The sequence below is a fragment of the Sorex fumeus genome, unplaced genomic scaffold (assembly GCF_029834395.1).
Source record: "Sorex fumeus unplaced genomic scaffold, SorFum_2.1 ptg000098l, whole genome shotgun sequence".
Classification (NCBI taxonomy): domain Eukaryota; kingdom Metazoa; phylum Chordata; class Mammalia; order Eulipotyphla; family Soricidae; genus Sorex; species Sorex fumeus.
This window is the reverse complement of record NW_026606155.1, coordinates 36,325,506-36,343,577: the sequence shown is the minus strand read 5'-3', so window position 1 is coordinate 36,343,577 and position 18,072 is coordinate 36,325,506. Positions and strand designations below refer to the sequence as shown.

General features: G+C 40.0%; 1 protein-coding gene across 2 annotated transcripts in view; it reads left to right on the top strand.

Annotated features, from left to right (window-relative positions):
* The window catches only part of DAAM1 (dishevelled associated activator of morphogenesis 1), a 188,262-nt gene that overhangs the window by 58,940 nt on the left and 111,250 nt on the right, over positions 1 to 18,072 (top strand). For both annotated transcript variants that reach the window (XM_056133324.1, XM_056133323.1), the window contains exon 2: positions 16,861 to 17,080. In XM_056133324.1, coding sequence (XP_055989299.1) covers positions 16,898 to 17,080 — 183 coding nt within the window. In that variant the 5' untranslated portion in view covers positions 16,861 to 16,897. The remainder of the gene's footprint in view (positions 1 to 16,860; positions 17,081 to 18,072) is intronic.

The following is an 18,072-nucleotide window of genomic DNA, read 5'->3' as shown; positions in this document are numbered from 1 at the left end:
CCTACGCACTGTGCTATCGCTCCGGCCCCAGTAGCTCATTGTTGTTTTGATTTGCATATCGCTGATGATTAGTGATGTAGAGAATTTTTTCATGTGCCTTATGGCCTTTTTTTTTTTTGAGGAAGTTTCTACTCATTTCTTATTCCCAATTTTTGCAGGTTGGAGGTTTTTTTCTTGTAGAGTTCTACTAATGTTTTGTATATCCTGGATATTAACCCCTTATCTGACGGGCATTAGGTAAATAACTTTACTATTCTGTGGGCTCTCTCTGTATTTTGGTCACTGTTTCTTTTGAGGAACAAAAGCTTATTTAGAAATATACGAAGGGATAAGGTCTTAGTTGCATAATCTTCTGGAAGATATGGCCAGCAAATAATTAATATCTAACCTCATTGGACATTCAGACTTCAGTTTCATGTAAGTCCTTAATGAAGTCTTAACTTGATCCATAAACAGCATCTTTTTACCTTTTATATATTCATATAATTGTGTTCATTTGATTATTCAAATGAAGTGGCAACTGTTGTTTGATAAGGAGGACTACAAGCATTTCAAACATACATACCAAAGACAGAATCTCAAGAAGAAACATGTACTTCAGAGAAGGTTGCAGGAAAGGAACTTTACCATGTTGCTTATGCATACTTAAAAATAACTAAAAGAGAATAATTATGAAAAGTGTACTTTTATAAAAATACAATTTTTAAATATAATTGAATGCATCTTTTTTTTTTTTTGAGTCACACCCAGCGATGCCCAGGGTTTACTCCTGGCTTTGCATTTAGGAATTACTCCTGGCGTTGCTCAGGGGACCATATGGGATGCTGGGAATCAAACCTGGGTCGGCTGCATGCAAGGCAAATACCCTACCCACTGTACTATCGCTCCAGCCCCTGAAGGCATCTTTAAAACATAACAAGTACCAAGTTTTTTTCATGTCTGAGCGTCCTGATGCCCCCTGTTTTGGGTTACATTTGTGATGCCCTTATGTTTTTAAATTCCAGTATAAGTATAACTGAAACAGCAAATGCAGGGGGGAAAATACTAGAGTGAAAGAGAAATTGTACAGTGGGTAGGGCACTTGCATTGTATGTGGCTGACCCAGGTTCAATCCTTGGTACTACAGATAGTTCTCCAACCCTGTTAAGAATTAATCCCTGAGCACAGAGCCAGGAGTAAGCCCTGAGCCTCACTGGATGTCGCCAGAAAACAACAACAAAAAAATTCCCCCAAAATGAAAATTTCCCCATTCATCTTCTTACAGGCCCCAGAATATTTGAAGAACTTGTAGCATAATAGCATCTATGAATCAGAAATTATAAAAAAAACCTGCCTCACATCACAAGCAGAAATTAAATCAAAACATTGTTTTTTGAAGTTTGTCACATTGTTCTCTCTCTAGCTGACGGCTGCAACCTTGGATATTTACTTCTCTGTGTTTCATTAAGGTTGCATCAAGTATTACTGAAGTTGTTAGATTGGTTAGCTGACATAGAATAACTTTTAAATGGGTGATTTCTGTGGCTCTGCAAATCCATAGAATATTGACAGTGAAGCTGTCTTCGTTTTGAGGTATGGGTTTTGAGCTATCTATAATTTTATATAAAAGAATCAATATAATGACTAACACATTTTTATTCCGGTGTATACTTAGACTTGTAATGAGGGTAGTAAAAAGGTTTACAAACCTTTAACTTCCTATAGAATGCTGACACCTCAGTGATTCACTGATGAAAATTCATTATCTACATGAAATAATTCTTGTAGTCTCCACAAACTTAAGCACACACGGAAATAATAGTTTTCGTTCATTGAATATATTCTGAGGGCTAGAGTGATACCACAGTGGGTAGGGCATTTGCCTTGCACGCGGCCAACCCAGCGGACCCGGGTTCGACTCCTCCGCCCCTCTTGGAGAGCCAGGCAAGCTTCCGAGAGTATCTCGCCTGCATGGCAAAGCCTGGCAAGCTACCCCTGACATATTTGATATACGCCAAGCACAGTAACAACAAGTCTCACAATGGAGACGTTCCTGGATCCGCTTGAGCAAACTGATGAACAACAGGAGGACAGTGCTACAGTGCTACAGAACATATTCTGAGTACAAGGTATTGACTAATTACTTTAACAACTTTACATATACTTCCATTTTTGGAAGGTTATCTGTGCATGTGGGGAGTGCGAAAGGGGGCAACAACTAGTTTTCACTTTGATGATGATGGTGATGTATATATAAACATATATATGTGTGTGTGTGTGTGTGTGTATGTGTGTGTGTGAGAAACCTGTTTTCTGTTTTTTTTTTTAATTAGTACCCGTTTGTCAGTATTAGGTTCATATGAAAAACCCAATGCAATCTTTTAAACCCAGACCAAGAACTCTATAGCATCAATACTCAAACTTGGTACACATTGGAATCCGTGTAGAGCTTGGGAAAATCACTCTGCCTGGGTTCCCAATACTAGAGAGTCTCATTTAATTGGCGTAGAAATCTGCCTGGCCATCAGATTAGAAAAACTATTTTCATACTTTGTGCTTTCATATTTTATACTGTGGCTGACCCAGCATATATGGAAAAAGCCTTCCATGAAGTACCTTTAGATGATTTTCTACTACAAACAATGAATCCTGGACCCTGGTAGATGACTCACAGGGCTGGAGCACAAACTTTTATGTGGGAGACCCAGGTTCTATTCCTGTCACCAAACTGCCAAGAGCAGTCTCTGAGCACTGCCACGGATGGCTCCCAAGCCTTAGAAGTTAAAGGACCCTGTATTATTTCTATTGCAGTGTTGTTCGCCTGGAAAAGTTGTACAAAAATTAAGGTACGCTGATATATTACTATTTCCAGCACTGCCAGGTGTCCTCTGAGCACCACCAGGTGTCCCCCTCCCCCTCGCCCCTGCCAGAAAAAAAAAAAAACAAGAAAAGACAAATGTTGTAGTGGACACCCTTATTAATATTATCTGTACCCATATGTGACAATATCTGTAGGCTCATTAAAGCAATAAGTTACCACCAGAATGCCTCCTCTCAGTCAAAAGCATTGACTTTCCCATCCATAGGTTATCAGATTGATCATTGTGGGGCCTGAGGGTTTTTATTTTTCTTCTTCCCCTTGGTGTCTCCTTCTCCCCTTCTCATCCAGGTTTTTTTTTTCTTTTTTTTTTTTTTTTAGTTTGTTCTGGTTTTAGAAGCTTTTAACATGTAAGTGCCTTATGTAGATTCCCCACATGAAGGGAGGTCTGGAGAAATTTCTCTTGGTCTTTTTAATGCTTTCTCTTTGTGAATTCTTTTTATAGACTGACACTGTCCTCCCGTTGTTCATCGATTTGCTCGAGCGGGCCAAGTAACGTCTCCATTGTGAGACTTGTTGTTACTGTGTTTGGCTTTGCGTGTAGGCGAGATACTCTCGGTAGCTTGCTGGGCTCTCCGAGAGGGGTGAAAGAATCGAACCTGGCTTGGCCAGGCTGGGCCACGTGCAAGGCAAACGCCCTACTGCTGTGCTATCGCTCCAGCCCTTATAGACTGACATGACACAATAATGCCCTCACTTCTAGTCATTAGAGGGTAGGTATATCTCTTGAGGACTGGGGCATCCTGAAAGAAGCGGCAGCACCCACTACAATGGCATAATACCCACACCAGATGGAAGCCAGTGTACCCATTTACTGTCTGACCTGTATGCCTCAACTTGCATCCATTCGTAGTACACCCATCTGTAGGTGTCTCTTGGAGGTTTTCTCTGTATAGTCTATTGGTAGGATTTTTATGGAGGGTAGGGTATTTCTTTCTCTGGATGTTGCATTTTTTTCACAACGTGACTCCATTCTCTTTCCTCATTGTTTCTGGGTGGCTTCTCTGCCAAGTGATGAATAAGGGTCATTAGGAACAGCCTGAGCATAGGTGTGGCACTGGCTTCGCCCAAAGCGAACCATGCTGAGCATCAGGCATTGGAGAGTAGCAGGAGTTAGTAAACAGCTCCCCACATTGTAATTTTAAATCTGAAATCAGAGCCTTCTTAAGCATTTTTGCATTTGTTATGGGAAATGGTAGCAGTGTCTGTCCATGTTCAGAGTGATCTTTTTGAGAAGAAGTATGGAACCCAGTGTCCCTAGCTGCTTGGAGAAAGTTTTCTATTTTGGTGACCGATTATTGCCTTGGGGCATCCAAGCTGCCTTCAGACATAGAATATAGCATAATAGGTACATGAGTTCAGTGGCCAAAGAATGTATAAAGAGAATTCAGTTCAGTGTTGGTAATGTTAGAATCTTTACACTAAGTTGGGTGTGTGATGTAGTTTTTTTGCAAGTGGTTGGACTGAATTACTAAACACATTGAGTCCTTGAAGATACTCAAGCAAACTAAGATTTGGTGTTAAAACAAAACAAAACAAAACAAAAAACCCTTTTACTTAGAGCCCCAAACCTTCAGAATTTCCTACACTTTGCAGAGAAGTTGCTCATGTGCAGAGCTGTTGATGCAGCGTTGACAGTGGCCCTGTAGAGATTAATCCAAACTCATGCCAGGAATTTGCTCTGCTGATATATACAAGAATGTCAGCAAAAGGAATCTGCTTCATTTTTTCCACAGAGCAGTAGGTAAATAAGTCTTCTCTCAAACTTTTTCATGTAGATCTCTCTTCCTTTTATAATGACCACTTAAAACCCTCTGAACATATAGGGTTTATACAGTTCTTCAACATTTTTACCCTAGGGGACTGGCACATTTCTTAATTTCCTGTCCACAGAATGGCAGTTATAACCATGGCAGTAGGCTAATGGCTTTCAGCCTTTGTCCAGCAGTAGATTGGTCACACTACGTAGACAAGTGATTCAACACCACTGTCATGAAGGACTTCAGAGTGCTAGATTCTAGCTTCTTAAATCTCCTATAGGGTTGTGTAACTTTGGGGGGAAAATAATCTTAAAATAAATCTTTATGATTTGATTATCAGTAAATGTTTATTTGCATACCTATTTTATATACCTACATATCCAGGGCTACATAAAAATTTCTCAGGCTAAAATGGATCATGAATGGAAAAAGTTTAAGAAGCCTGAGGCTAAAGGATTCAAGGAGACATCACCTCAGCCCAGACTGTGAATGGTTTCTTGCTGGGCAGCTGTGGGGAATCTCCCACACAGGATAACCTGGTGTGCCTCTTTTGTGAAGTTGGCAGAGCTTTTTATTTGGACCCGGTTTTTGGAAGCTCACATCCAATTTGGGGCTCGTAGGCTGAGCTTTCATCAGTACTTTGTCCTGGATTTCACCTACCTGGTCTGCTGCCTTGATTCTGTTTTGGTAGGTTTGTTCTCACTGTTATAACTATAAGCCATCTCAAGTCATTTTCTTGCAAAATAACAGAGACAAACTTTTTGTTGTGTAATGGACAATGAAACTGAGTATCTAGGAATCCTGGCATCTTTCCTAAAGTCCTGTAAGAGGAGTGGCTGAAAGGGTCATTGAATGTGCTATGAGCACAGAGCTGCCCAAGTCATGTTGTGTCTGCTCATTAGTTTTTTCCCCCAGGTTCAAAACCCCAGATATTTTTCATGAGAAGGATGGGATGTCCTTAAAATGGGGTGTCCTAGTTACCAGGGAGTGAGGCTAATTTTAACCAGGAACTATTGTTCTAAATGGTGTTTCATCTTTTCCTGTTACAATTGTACTAAAGCGATCTTGGCATAAAGTAGGCAGAAGAACATGAAAATAGGAAGTTAATTAGTGAGTTTTCAAACTTGCTTTCTGTAAACTTGAACATAGAAAGCCCTCTACTTAAGTGTTTTTCCCTCTTTTATTTGCAGTTCAGAGAAGTGTAATTTTCTCTGGAGACTAATAGATACGATTCTCTCTTGAGGCTGTGTGAAAAGAAGTATACCTATGGCCATAAAATGCCTGGATGATAAACTGTAGCTGCCGTATTTGAGAAAGAATAAGATTGAACAGCATTTGATTTGGGGGCTGGTGAAGAACAGTGATAATACTCATTCATATGATAGCACTCATTCATTCTGGGATCCTGCCTCTGGGTTTCTGGAGAGAGAGACTTAGTATTACTGCAAAGATGGTGTCAAGAATCCTTGGTCTCGAGTATCTCGAGTATCTCTTATCTTCTCAGACTTATACTCAGTTTTGCTTGAACATCTGGAAAATAAATTTGGTCAAATTATGTGTATATACTTAGTTTTATATATATAAAAAATATATATCTTTTTAAAAAGATTTGCCGTATTTATCTCAGTTGTGAAGGAGTTCAAAAATATCTAATAACATATGTCTTCATAGGCAGTGTCTTCTAACATCATGTGTGTTTTCTGCGTGAAGGGTATCAGAGGTTTGGCTGCTGATCTGCAAACATCAACAATCATGTACTTCCACGTGTGATTGTTGAAGTGAGGAGACATTTTGAGAGCCCCACATTTACTTGCAGTGGTGAAGGTTCCTTAGGGGCTACTTCAGTTGAATCAACAGAGGATCAGAGCTTATAGTGTACAGGTGATTGCTAGTGTCTTGCAGTGTACAAGCATTGTTTTCTGGTGAATGTGATGCCTTAATCATATATCCTTTCCGAAAGATCAGTGATGTGAATCAGGAAAACTGTTTTGTTTTTAAAGAACAAAACTTGGTCTCTTGGAAGAGCAAGAGCTTTGATGTGACAAAGTTGGCCATTGAGTTGCAGCTTCCTATGTTTGTGTAAAACTCCCACCCCCGCTTTTTCCAACCTTTAAAATTGTCATACAATCTGAGTGGATTCCTCAGAGACAGAGAAGATAAAAACCCAGCAAGGGGGGGTGGGGTTTGGAGGAGGAAAGATAATTTGCATTTCTTTCAGCTTCATCCTAAATTTGTTTATTGATTTAACTTGTAGACTAGCAACAGGTCAGCTGGCCCAAGGGCATAGGCTGTCTGGCAAGGCAGTGCTTTCTTTGGTGGGGAGCTCCAATGACACTTTTGGTTTGGCTCTTCTCCCAGATGATCGAGACGAGATGTCCTGGTTTCCAGACTGGTTTCTGTCACGTGAACAGCACAGACTTCCTAACTCAAGAACTGTGTTATAGTGGCTTAAGGGATTTATACCCTACACCCAGGGTTGAAGTATTGAGTCATAACAGAAAAGTTGCAGCTAGTTTTCCAAGGTAAAGACTTGGAGGCTTTTGCTCTTTATGTGAGGAGGTGGTATATTGTAGCAGGAGTCTGGGTCGTTTGGAAGTTTGGAGGAAGATTTAATTTTGTGTTGGTCAAGAGTTAGTCTGGCTTGCAGGTTTTCCATGAACTTTACTCTGGGCGCCTTGTCTAGGGAGAAAATGAGAAAGGAAGGGATCTGATTCTGGCCTCCATTTTGTCCATTACTGCCTACGTTGGGGCAGAGCGCAGAGGAGGGAATGTGCCCTGCTTCCAGTGCCCTGCTTAATACTACAGAGCAGAAAATGTTGCCCGGGTGACAATGACCTTTTCAAATGTTGGGATTTGGGTTTGCCCATTGATGGTGCAGCTCATGGTTTTCCATTTGCATCAGAAAAGTCAGTGGGCTGAAAGAGCTGCCTGCTGGGTGAGTTTCCAGGAGCCACTCCAAGAAGTGCCCTATTAGAACATCCTTTTGGGACCAAGTATGTGGGAAGGCTTGTCCTTCCACTGGACACACTTGCTGAGAAACGCCCTTTCCTTTTCCTGATGGAGAGGATGTTGAAACTTGTGGGGAAAACACATTGCCTCAAACGTTTCTCCTACAACCTTTAGACTCTATCCTGTGATTTTTTTAAAGCTCCAAATAGTATTTGGCATGTGTTCTGCTTGGGAAATGAAACCAGACATGAGGAATGCGAGAGGGAAGAGAGATGGCCAGAGAAAAAAAAGCAAAGCAATTTTTTCCTTTCACATTCTTCTTGATAAGAGAATTTGGGTTAACATCATCAAGTTGTTGAAACCCAAATTGCTTGTCAGAGCCCTTTGGAAAATTGCTAAATGTGGGGTAAACTACCATCCTGAAAACAGTAATGAAACAATTAAAATTGACCATTCCCCTATTTGCCTTGAAAGTTGCTCTGAAAGTGTAAGTGCTTTCTCTTGCCCCTCTTTTTATTTATGTCTGTGGCATTTACTTTAGAAATTCCAAAGGCATTTACAATAAGAAAACAATGACAGTGTTTTAGTGTTGAATTATAATTGGAGCATTAAATGTGAAATACTGTCTATCTTGATTAAAATAATAGAAAAATTGTATGGTCCCAACCACACTTTGCAAGTGAGTACATGTAAGACTTCTCAGTTGTTTAACCAAGTTGGAGGCTGGCAGGAACACCCTGTGTCTCCTTCACTTCCTTTCTCAAACATCTTAACTCTTGTCTCCTGTAACCATTTTGGTTTTGGGAAAATCTTGGTATCTCATCCAGTGAGCTGAGTAGCTGCACGTCATTTTATAAACATGTGGTAGAAGTCCCTCATGAACCCATAGAAATCATGTATGTGGGGTTTGAAAAGATAGTACAGGGAGTAGTGTGCTTGCCTTGTGTGCAGCTGAACTGAGTTTGATTCTCTTTGGCCTGAGGTGCCCTGAGCCCTTCAGGAGTGATTCTTGAGTGCAGAGCAAGGAATAAGCAATGATCACCACCAGGCGTGTCCCCCCAAACAAGCAAAACAAAACAAAAAACCCCAACCCCAAAATAAAATCCAACAAAAAATCATGTCCATGTGATGCAAAGCTAGTTTGGCATCATGACTACCCAGTTTTCCGACTGTGTCTTAGATTCTCACAGTATGTTGCTTTGTGAATAACACATCTTGCATATCACATGTATTGTGACTTGGCATTATCAAAAGAATTATGTTAAGGAAGGTTTTCCTGTGGTCTGTAAGTTCTCCAAAAATACATTTTTAAAAATCATCTTGATTATCATCATCTACATTCCCTAAAATTTGGTTCTCATATTTTGACTGTTATCACACTCAGAGTCTTGTTTGTTTTATTAAAGAGCAGTACAAATGACTCTGACTTAGAGCGAGGCCACAGATGGATTGAATTTTTTACTCTTTGCTAAGCAAAATGCACCTGCTCCAGAATCTTAAGTAGCTTTTTAATTGCTTCCTTGTGCATGGCATAGCAATAGTCATCTGTAAAGTTATAGATGGATTGCATTTTGGATGTCCTAGAAGTGACTCCTTCCCCTGCAAGCATGCCAGAAGCTGAGATTAGATGTGTTTTGGTTGAGGGCCCAGCTGTCACGGTGGGATTTGTACTTTCCCTCAGGCTGACCTGATTAAAAAGGGGCTGAAATGTGGAAACATAGGCCTCTGTTTCAGTAACAGTACTCTCCCCCCTAATCGGGCAGAAGGGCCTACTTAACTGTTTCTAGTATGTTTTCATGAGGCTGTGATTAGTAAAACCTATAAGTTTTCCACACCTGTATCTCTAGCACCTAACTCATTGTCTGGCCTATTGAGGATCAGATATGACAGTGGAGTAAGTGAATACCTCTTTGGTAAAGTGTTTGCAGAATGTCAGGAATGGGAAAAATTCTAACAGTGCATCTATTTCCAATTGAGCGTGTCTGAGGATGGGTAGAAAACCAAGTGCTAACTAGTGGGGCCAGAAACTCTTGGCCAGAGTTTCCCAAACGCTTTGCTTTTGGGAATTTGCAAAGTCCACAAGGACAAAATCCAGTTGTGAGACTTCTGTCAGTATCAGAAAAACTTGACAAGTGGCTAAGGAGTACTTGGTCCAACACTGACTTCAAATGTTTTTGCAGTTGTGGAAAGCAGATCAACAGGCAACTATGGGAAGAACACCCAGTCACACAGCTCCAGTGTGCAGGGATGAGGCCATCTGTTCACTTAGGCATTTATCCTTTTGGATTCAGCAGACATTTATTGAGAATTTAGTGTCTGCCAGGGACTGAATGAAACTTGGTTTCTGTCTTCAGTATCTCATAGTCTAGTGGGCAAAATAAACATAAATTCAAAAAACAAAAAAAAAAGGACTTTATATGGATGGATATCAAAAACTGCTCTAGTCCATCATAGTCTTTTTTTTTTTTAGAGAAATGTTTATTGGGTGCTGATTATATCTCATGTGCTGTGCTAGGCTCTTTGGAAAGAAGGATGAAAAAAATGAAAGGGTGTACCCTCAAAAAAATTTTTTGAAGGAGGCAGGCATGTGAGGGATGGGGGGGAATCCAGAACAAAACAACGATTGATTTGGCTGATGTTAAAGGAAGTCAAGAGGAGAATAAAATAAAACTTTTATTTTCAATTTACTTGTAAAATTATTGTGGTGGGAGGGATTGCTATCTTAGAGAATGTGATCAGGAAGGGGCCTTCCAAAGGGGTAGCTTTTAAGATGGCACCTAAAGGATAAATGGAACTGTAACTTCAAAGTGTCAGGAAAGAAAATTCCAGACAGGAATATGTGCAGAAGCTCAGAACAGGTGGCATTTTGAATTGGGGAGGTAAGACCAGCCCGGTTAGAGCATGGTGAATAATGGCAAGTGTTAAGAGAGAACAGACTAGAGAGGGCAGGGGCCTGGACCCCAGCGCCTCATACTGCGGAGTGAAGAGTCTGGCATTTATTCTCATCACATCATAAATTTGATCATGTCACTCAGTTCTACAGTGTCTCCTGGACATAGTCCAACTTTCCTGCATGGACCACAAGTTCATCCATGGCTGGCTCTTGTCTTATTTTATTTTCTACCTTTTTATTATCTCTCATAGACTGAATTACTCATGCCCTCCTGTCCGCATAGTCATCAGAGCCGGACACTTCTGAACTCTTCCTGCAGGTTTTGCAATTAATTCTCTACCTGACTATTCTCCCTCATCTTCTGAGACCCTGCTCTGATACCAATGCTTTTTGTGCAGTATCACAGTAAGAGGCTTAATGGAGATAGACCTGGAAGATGTGCAATCTGATCTTTGACAGAAAAGATTAGCCAACCCCTTGACAAACCCTCAAGGGTCAGGAGGAAGAGTAATAAAACAAATTTAGTCATTGAAATGGAGGATGAGGGGCGACTGAACTAAGGTCATGGCCTTGAGGTCAAAGAGGGTGTGGGCTGAATTCCAGTCAGGTTATGCAGACAGGTATGACCTTTGCTCAGCTTCCCTACCCTATTTGGAAACCAACTGGGCTTCTCCAAAACACCATCTCTACCTTCACCACCAAATCAAATCTCTCTCAGTGGTTCTCTTTGTAATTGCCCCCACTCCGCCCCAAATCTCCCATAGGTCTCATGTGTGAAATGGAAATGATGGGATAGATAAAATGGTGGATGTGAAAGTGCTTATTGAAATCATGTGGGGATCACATGTCAGGTTAGGGGCGCACTGGAGCAGTATTGGGGAGCTGCCTAAAATGCCTACCGCCAGTGGTGGTATCCACTGTCAAGTGGCACTGTGACTTTTGTTTCCTGTTTTCATCTTTATGTAAGCTCTGAACAGTGAAGTACCCAACTTGGGTATATAAACAGCTGCTTGTTGTACATCTCAGTCTTGCCAGTTACAGTTTTAAGAGCTGGGTTTAATAGAGAACTTTGTGTTTGGGACTCCATAGAGAAGCCAGCATAAAATTGGTCTTTGGCTTTACTGAGGCTTTTAAACACAAATCACCTGTCAAAGGCAATATTTTGGTCTTTAATAAAATGATTTTCAAAGATGTTCTTCTATGTAATGGGCTCTCTATCTCATTCCCCATCTTAGAAACTAGCCAAGAACATCATATTCTTTTGTTTATGGAAATGTTGGCATTTTTTTACAACTTAAAAAATGCTTTGGACCAATTTTTGGATATTAATGATTCCTCTGCACCCCTCGTCAGTAAGGTCAGAATGTAATATAACTTAGGATTAAGTACAACAACTTCTAAAATGCAAAGTAAGACAATTGCTCTATTTGTTTCTCAGCTGCTTGCTTTATATTTCTGTATGGGCAAGGTACTTGGTGACACATACCGTGGAGATAATTTTTCAGGGCAGGGGGGAGAAAGACCCAGACCACAAATTACTCTGATTCTTGACTGCATTGTTGTTTGTGTGGATTGGGGGAGGGTGTGTGTGTCACAAAACATCAAACCCCAAAAAGGTCCTAGGCCACATTCTGCTGGAAATGCAGTTATCCAGGAATGAATGGACATGAACTTGAAAGCTGAACATAGACCATAAGGCACTTCAGGAGCTGGTCCTTGCTCTTTATGTTCTGGCCCTCATCTCCCAGTAGCCTGAGCATTGCTTCCTTCCCCATATGCGCAGGTGCTTACTTCTACTGAAAGGAACAGTAATTCCCAATCTCTTCATTTAACTATCAAGTGACAGAATGTAAAAGATGATAGCCAGGTTACTGAATGGGCTGTTGTTCCTGTCCAAAGGACACACCATAAATGTAACAGTTACATTTTAATTTAATAAGCTATATAAGCTACCTGTGGCATATTCGATATGCCAGAAACAGTAATAATAAGTCTCACAATGGAGACATTACTGGTGCCTGCTCAAGCAAATTGATGAACAGCAGGAGGACAGTGCTGCAGTGCTACTATATTACACAGTCTAAAAAAATTAATATTAAGCACAAGGAGAAATTCTGAATAATTTTGAACACAAGGAGAATAATCTGACATTGTTGAGATATTACTATATTTTACAAAAACAGGTTTGTAACAGATTGGAAGGAAAACAACTTTTTACCACACGTAGTTTGAGTAGCTGGTATGTAATTTGGATATTTTTGGTACGAACTTTTTCATATGCACATTCCTCCTTCTTTGTAGGTTTCTTTTTCCCCTCCCTTTAATCTCACTGCACTGTTTTATTATGACAGTAGTATGTCTTTATTCTGAGAACAACATTAAAAGAGAAGGGTTTGTGTGTGTTTATAAAGTAACCCAACTATCTAACATGAACTAACCTGCTGATCACATTTTGGCATGTCCTTTTTACCTGCATATATATATGAGACATTGTAAATCTTATTATATAACTAAGTGCACATAACTAAATACAAATACTAAAGACTGCTCAGTGATCTTTCATTTACTTACTGTCTTAAATTCAGGTCAAAATTTCTAACTTTTTGGATCAACATGAAAAGTATCTTGTGAAATGAAGTGAAATGAGTCAGAAAGAGAGGGACAGGCATAGAAAGATTGCACTCATCTGTGGAATATAAAGTAACAAAATGGGAGACTAAACACCCAAGAGTAGTAGAGATAAGGACCAGGAGGTCTGCTCCACGGATTGGAAACCGGCCTCACATGCTGTGGGGAAAGACAGCTCAGATAGAGAAGGGAACACCAAATAAAGGATGCTGGGGAAACCTATTCAGGTTAAAAGATACGTGCCGAAAGTAGACTATAGATCGAACACAATGGCCACTCAATACCTCTATGGAAAACCACAACACCCAAAAGGATAGAGAATAAAAGTGAATGCCCTTCCGCAGATACTACACAACAAAGTCTCCAATGGAGATGTTACTGGGCCCGCTCAAGCAAATCGATGAACAACGGGAGGACAGTGACAGTGCCCTTCCACAGAGTCAGGGTGGGGTGGTTGCGGATGGGGTTGGGATGGTGGGAGGGATACTGGGAACATTGGTGGAGGAGAATGGGCACTGGATGGGTAAACGATCATTGTATGACTGAAATGCAAACACCGAAAGTTTGTAAGTTTGTAAATATACTCACGGTGATTCACTAATGAAAAAATTAATTTAAAAAATGTAATATAAAACATTAAAAAAACAAAATTTATAACTTTTAAACAATGTATTTAAAAACAAATTTCTTGATTTATTTTTAGTCAGTGTTTGATTTGAACACCTATTTGTTATATATATGTGTGTATACATACAAACACATGCACACACACACACACACACACACACCCTTATTATATAAAAATGAGTCATGAATGGAAACAGTTTTTAAGAAGAACTGATCTCCTTAAACCACAACTTACCCTTTGTATAGTACTTTTTTCCTAGTTTTATATTCTCATTTTCTTTCTATGGATAATGCTCTGAAACTTTCCTGAAAACTACTTTGGTAGTATCTTTGAATATTTCCTTAGTCACTGTTTCCAGAAGTAGAGACACTGGACCAAAAAAAACTGTGACTAGTTTATGGCTTTATATGTTGCCCTTCAGAAATATTGGACAAATTGAGCTGCCACCAGCAGTGATTGGGGCTCACTGCACTGTTCTCAGAATCGGCACTCTCAGCATGGGAAGAATGTTGATGATAAGGGCAGAAGAAAAGAGTGGGCTGCTTGAGTTAAAAAAAAACAGAGGGAGTACGAGATGTTTATGGGCATTAAAAATGATGTGTTGGCTAAAATAGATTATAGCTTTAAAGAAATAGAAAAGAAAAATTGTTGGGATTTATTTTGAAGGGACATTCAGAGCCAGCGTTGGGTAGTCATTGGCAGGTTTAGAACAGGGATATGAGGACTTCCGTGGCGCAGCATACAGCACACCTCCTACCATACCTACTCATTTCCCCTGTGTGCTCTGCTCCCCTTCCTAGCCTTTGCATGTCCTCACTGCCTAAATGTCATGCTTTCCATAATCTATCAAAACTTTGCTCATCAGCAACCAGATTCTTCCCCTTTATAAGTCTTTCTCCATTACTTAATACTTATTGGCTTGACATAACAAGTAGTTATAATTATGTGCCACATTACTCTTTCCAACCAGATTATAAACCATGTGGATTCCTTTTTTCTGTGTTCTTCAGTTCTGCCTGCTATATAGTATGTATTAATACATATTTACCAAAGCAGTTCCAGCTATTCCGTATGTCTCATGCTCTCTTGCTTGAAACAAGAGATGTGTCTATCAACAGAATGGAATATTGGATGTTTTTACTAATTATTTCAGGGCCAGTTAAATCACCATATAGGACTTCATGATGGGTTCCTTGTTCTTAACTTTTCCCCCTCTGCTCATCCCAAAGATTTCTGGTTGCCATCTTTCAGAGCCTAATATCCTTGGCGAATGGAAGACATGCCTCTAGAAAAATTTTTAAACTATATTTGTGAAAACATTTTCCTGAGTTTTCATCATTGTATTAATTTCAAATTATGAAATTTAAAGGCTTTGCCCTTGTATTCTCTATTTGGAAGAGATGCCATACATTGATGCATTGGATTTCACTTTAAAACTCAAGTACAAAAAAAATCCATTGCCTTACTATGTAAAATTAACCATTGTTAATGTTGGCACGCTTGCTTCCAGTCCTTCTTCTGCGAATGTATTTTACTTATATAAATAACATATAAACATATTGTTCTTGATCACTTAATACATAAAATCTCCTTTACTTTTATCTTTATGTCCTAAGGTGCTATTTTGGGGGGGTGTAAAGTCCTTAGTTTAAATGAGATTTTGTATTCAATGTTTAGTTCAATATTCATTGAGTCAGTATGTATGTATGCCATGCACCCATGTCTCCCATTGCATCATATACCGGGTCTCAACATTGAACTCCTGTTCCTATGAAATGATTAAATAGAATAATTTCAAATGTTTGCAACTGTCGCAAAGAACACAGTACAGGGAGAGAGAGTAACTGTGCTTCTGCAGATACAGTTCGAGGTAGCCTTTCAGAAAAGTGAAATTCATTCTGAGATCTTTTTAATTTAATTTAATGATGAGAAGAATCAGTCATGCATATAGACCAGAACATGGGTCAGGACATCGTTGATGTCCTGAAGTTTGCATGACCTGTTCGAAGTACAGTGAAGAATGATGCTTGTTAAGGAGAAGGAACCAGATTGTTGGAGCCCTTGGAGACTGTTGTTTGACTTTTACCTATTATATTTGTAGAGAATGGAGGCAAGGTTTCTATAAAAGAAGATTGATACCTAATATTCATTGAACATTGGATCGATATTGTGAATAATATTAGAGCTACAGGAATTAAAGCTGGAGTGAATGATCCTTAAATGTTTCTTACTGAAAAATCTTCCGTCTTGGGGCTGGAGGAATAGCACAGCGGGTAGGGCGTTTGCCTTGCATGTGGCCGACCCGGGTTTAATTCCCAGCATCCTATATGGTCCCCTGAGTACCAACAGGGGTAATTCCTGAGTGCAGAGCCAGGAGTAACCCCTGTGCATCGCTGGGTGTGACCCAAAAAGCCAAAAATAAAAAATCTTCCATCTTGGTCCACTTCCCATCCCCCCCCACACACACTTATTTTCCATTTAATAGTTGGGGTAGCTTGCACTTGAGACATTTCTAACAGGTAATTCTAGTCTGAAGATAATAGAGCCAGAGAGTCGTCACTTAGATTCTGTCCCAATCTCAGACAGGAGAAAGTTCTTCCTTTGTGTCTCCTCATAGCGTCCACTCCTTAGTTTGAAATTACACCTTAGAGGTAGCACAGCTCTGATCTGTTTCTAGATAGCAACCCTGAAATCAAATCAAAGATAGTTGTTGGCCTCTATCTCCCCCTTAGGCCTTCTAGGAAACTTTCAACAAGTAAAGTGAAATGCCTCTGTTCCCTGCCTAACTTCAGTCCTGGCCATTTTGGGTTTATCCTATAAATTGTAGAGTGTGACTTTGCCCCCAGTACAGAGCCTGGAGACATTGGAGGGTGTGATGGTGGTGACTCTTTCTTGAATAGGTCTTTAAAAAAATTTTTTTTAATTAAGATTGTGTGCACGCATTTGTGTGTGTGTGTATGTGTGTGTTTGTGTGTGTGTGTGTATGTGTGTATTGTGAGAGATCAAACGTAGTGCTTCCACCTGCATGGAGGAAGCTCTATCACTGAGTATTATCCCTGCCCCAAATTGATCTAACATTTAGAAGAAAAAAGAGCACTTGATCCATTCTTGCACTTCTGATCATTTCATATCTTCATTTTTGCAGACGTTAGTCACTCCAAGGAATAGAAACACATTCAACCATGGCCCCAAGGAAGAGAGGTGGACGGGGGATTTCATTCATCTTTTGCTGTTTCCGAAATAATGATCACCCAGAAATTACTTACCGGCTACGAAATGATAGCAGCTTTGCTCTTCAGACCATGGAGCCAGCACTACCCATGCCCCCTGTGGAGGAGCTGGACGTCATGTTCAGTGAACTTGTGGTGAGTCTCAGATTTCTGTCTTGATATGCTGTAGATCTAGGAGAAAGCAAAATGATGGTGCAGGCAGATCAATTTGATTAACTATGGACTTGTCTCTCTTCAGTGATATGACCCCATGTGCATCCTCACCATCATTGAGACTGTAGAAAAGGGGGAAGAGGAAAAAGGATCATAGACAGAGTGCAAGGACACTTTGTCCGACTTTGTCCCCCATTTGCTCACTCTGTACTTGTGTGCAGTCAACAATTTCCTCCTTTTGCTTTGCACCTCCTGACATTTTTCTGTGCTTTCTCCAACCCCATTCCCAGTGTGTAATATTAATATCTTTTTAAAAATTACTCATACTACCCCTCCTGTCCTTGATCTTTTGATGAAAGACATTATTACTTAAGTACAGTATAATTATTTTTCCTAATGACAGGATTGGAATAATAACTGTTGTGGGAAACTTTTTATAGACACTATCACATTTTAGAACCCACTATACTGAAGTAGAGATGTATCTAGTATAGGACTCATTCATTAAGAGATGCAAGTGCACTTGGAGTGGTATTTTTTCCCAGTCCCTGTTTCATAGGGTATCATGGCATGGTTTAAAGGACATTCGCATGGAGTTTAGGATAGGAAGTCTTTGACCCAAACTAACTGCTCTGACTTTGTTATCGGAGAGCCCGGCAAGCTACCGAGAGTGTTGGATATGCCAGACACAGTAACAACAAAGTCTCCAATGGAGACGGTACTGGGCCCGCTCGAGCAAATCGACGATCAACGGGAGGGCCTTTACCTTTATCTGAATAAGTATGAAAAAAAAACAGAACTTTTCTGAGTCTGTTTTCTGGAAAAAAAGAGGGAAAAAATAATAACTTCTCAGTTCTCTATACATTTTAAATGAGAATAGTACATGTGGGAACGATCCAATGACAGACCCTTATTAGGTGCTCGAAAGATGTTGCATAGGTATTCTGTTCTCTATTGGTCACCAATGGCATTTT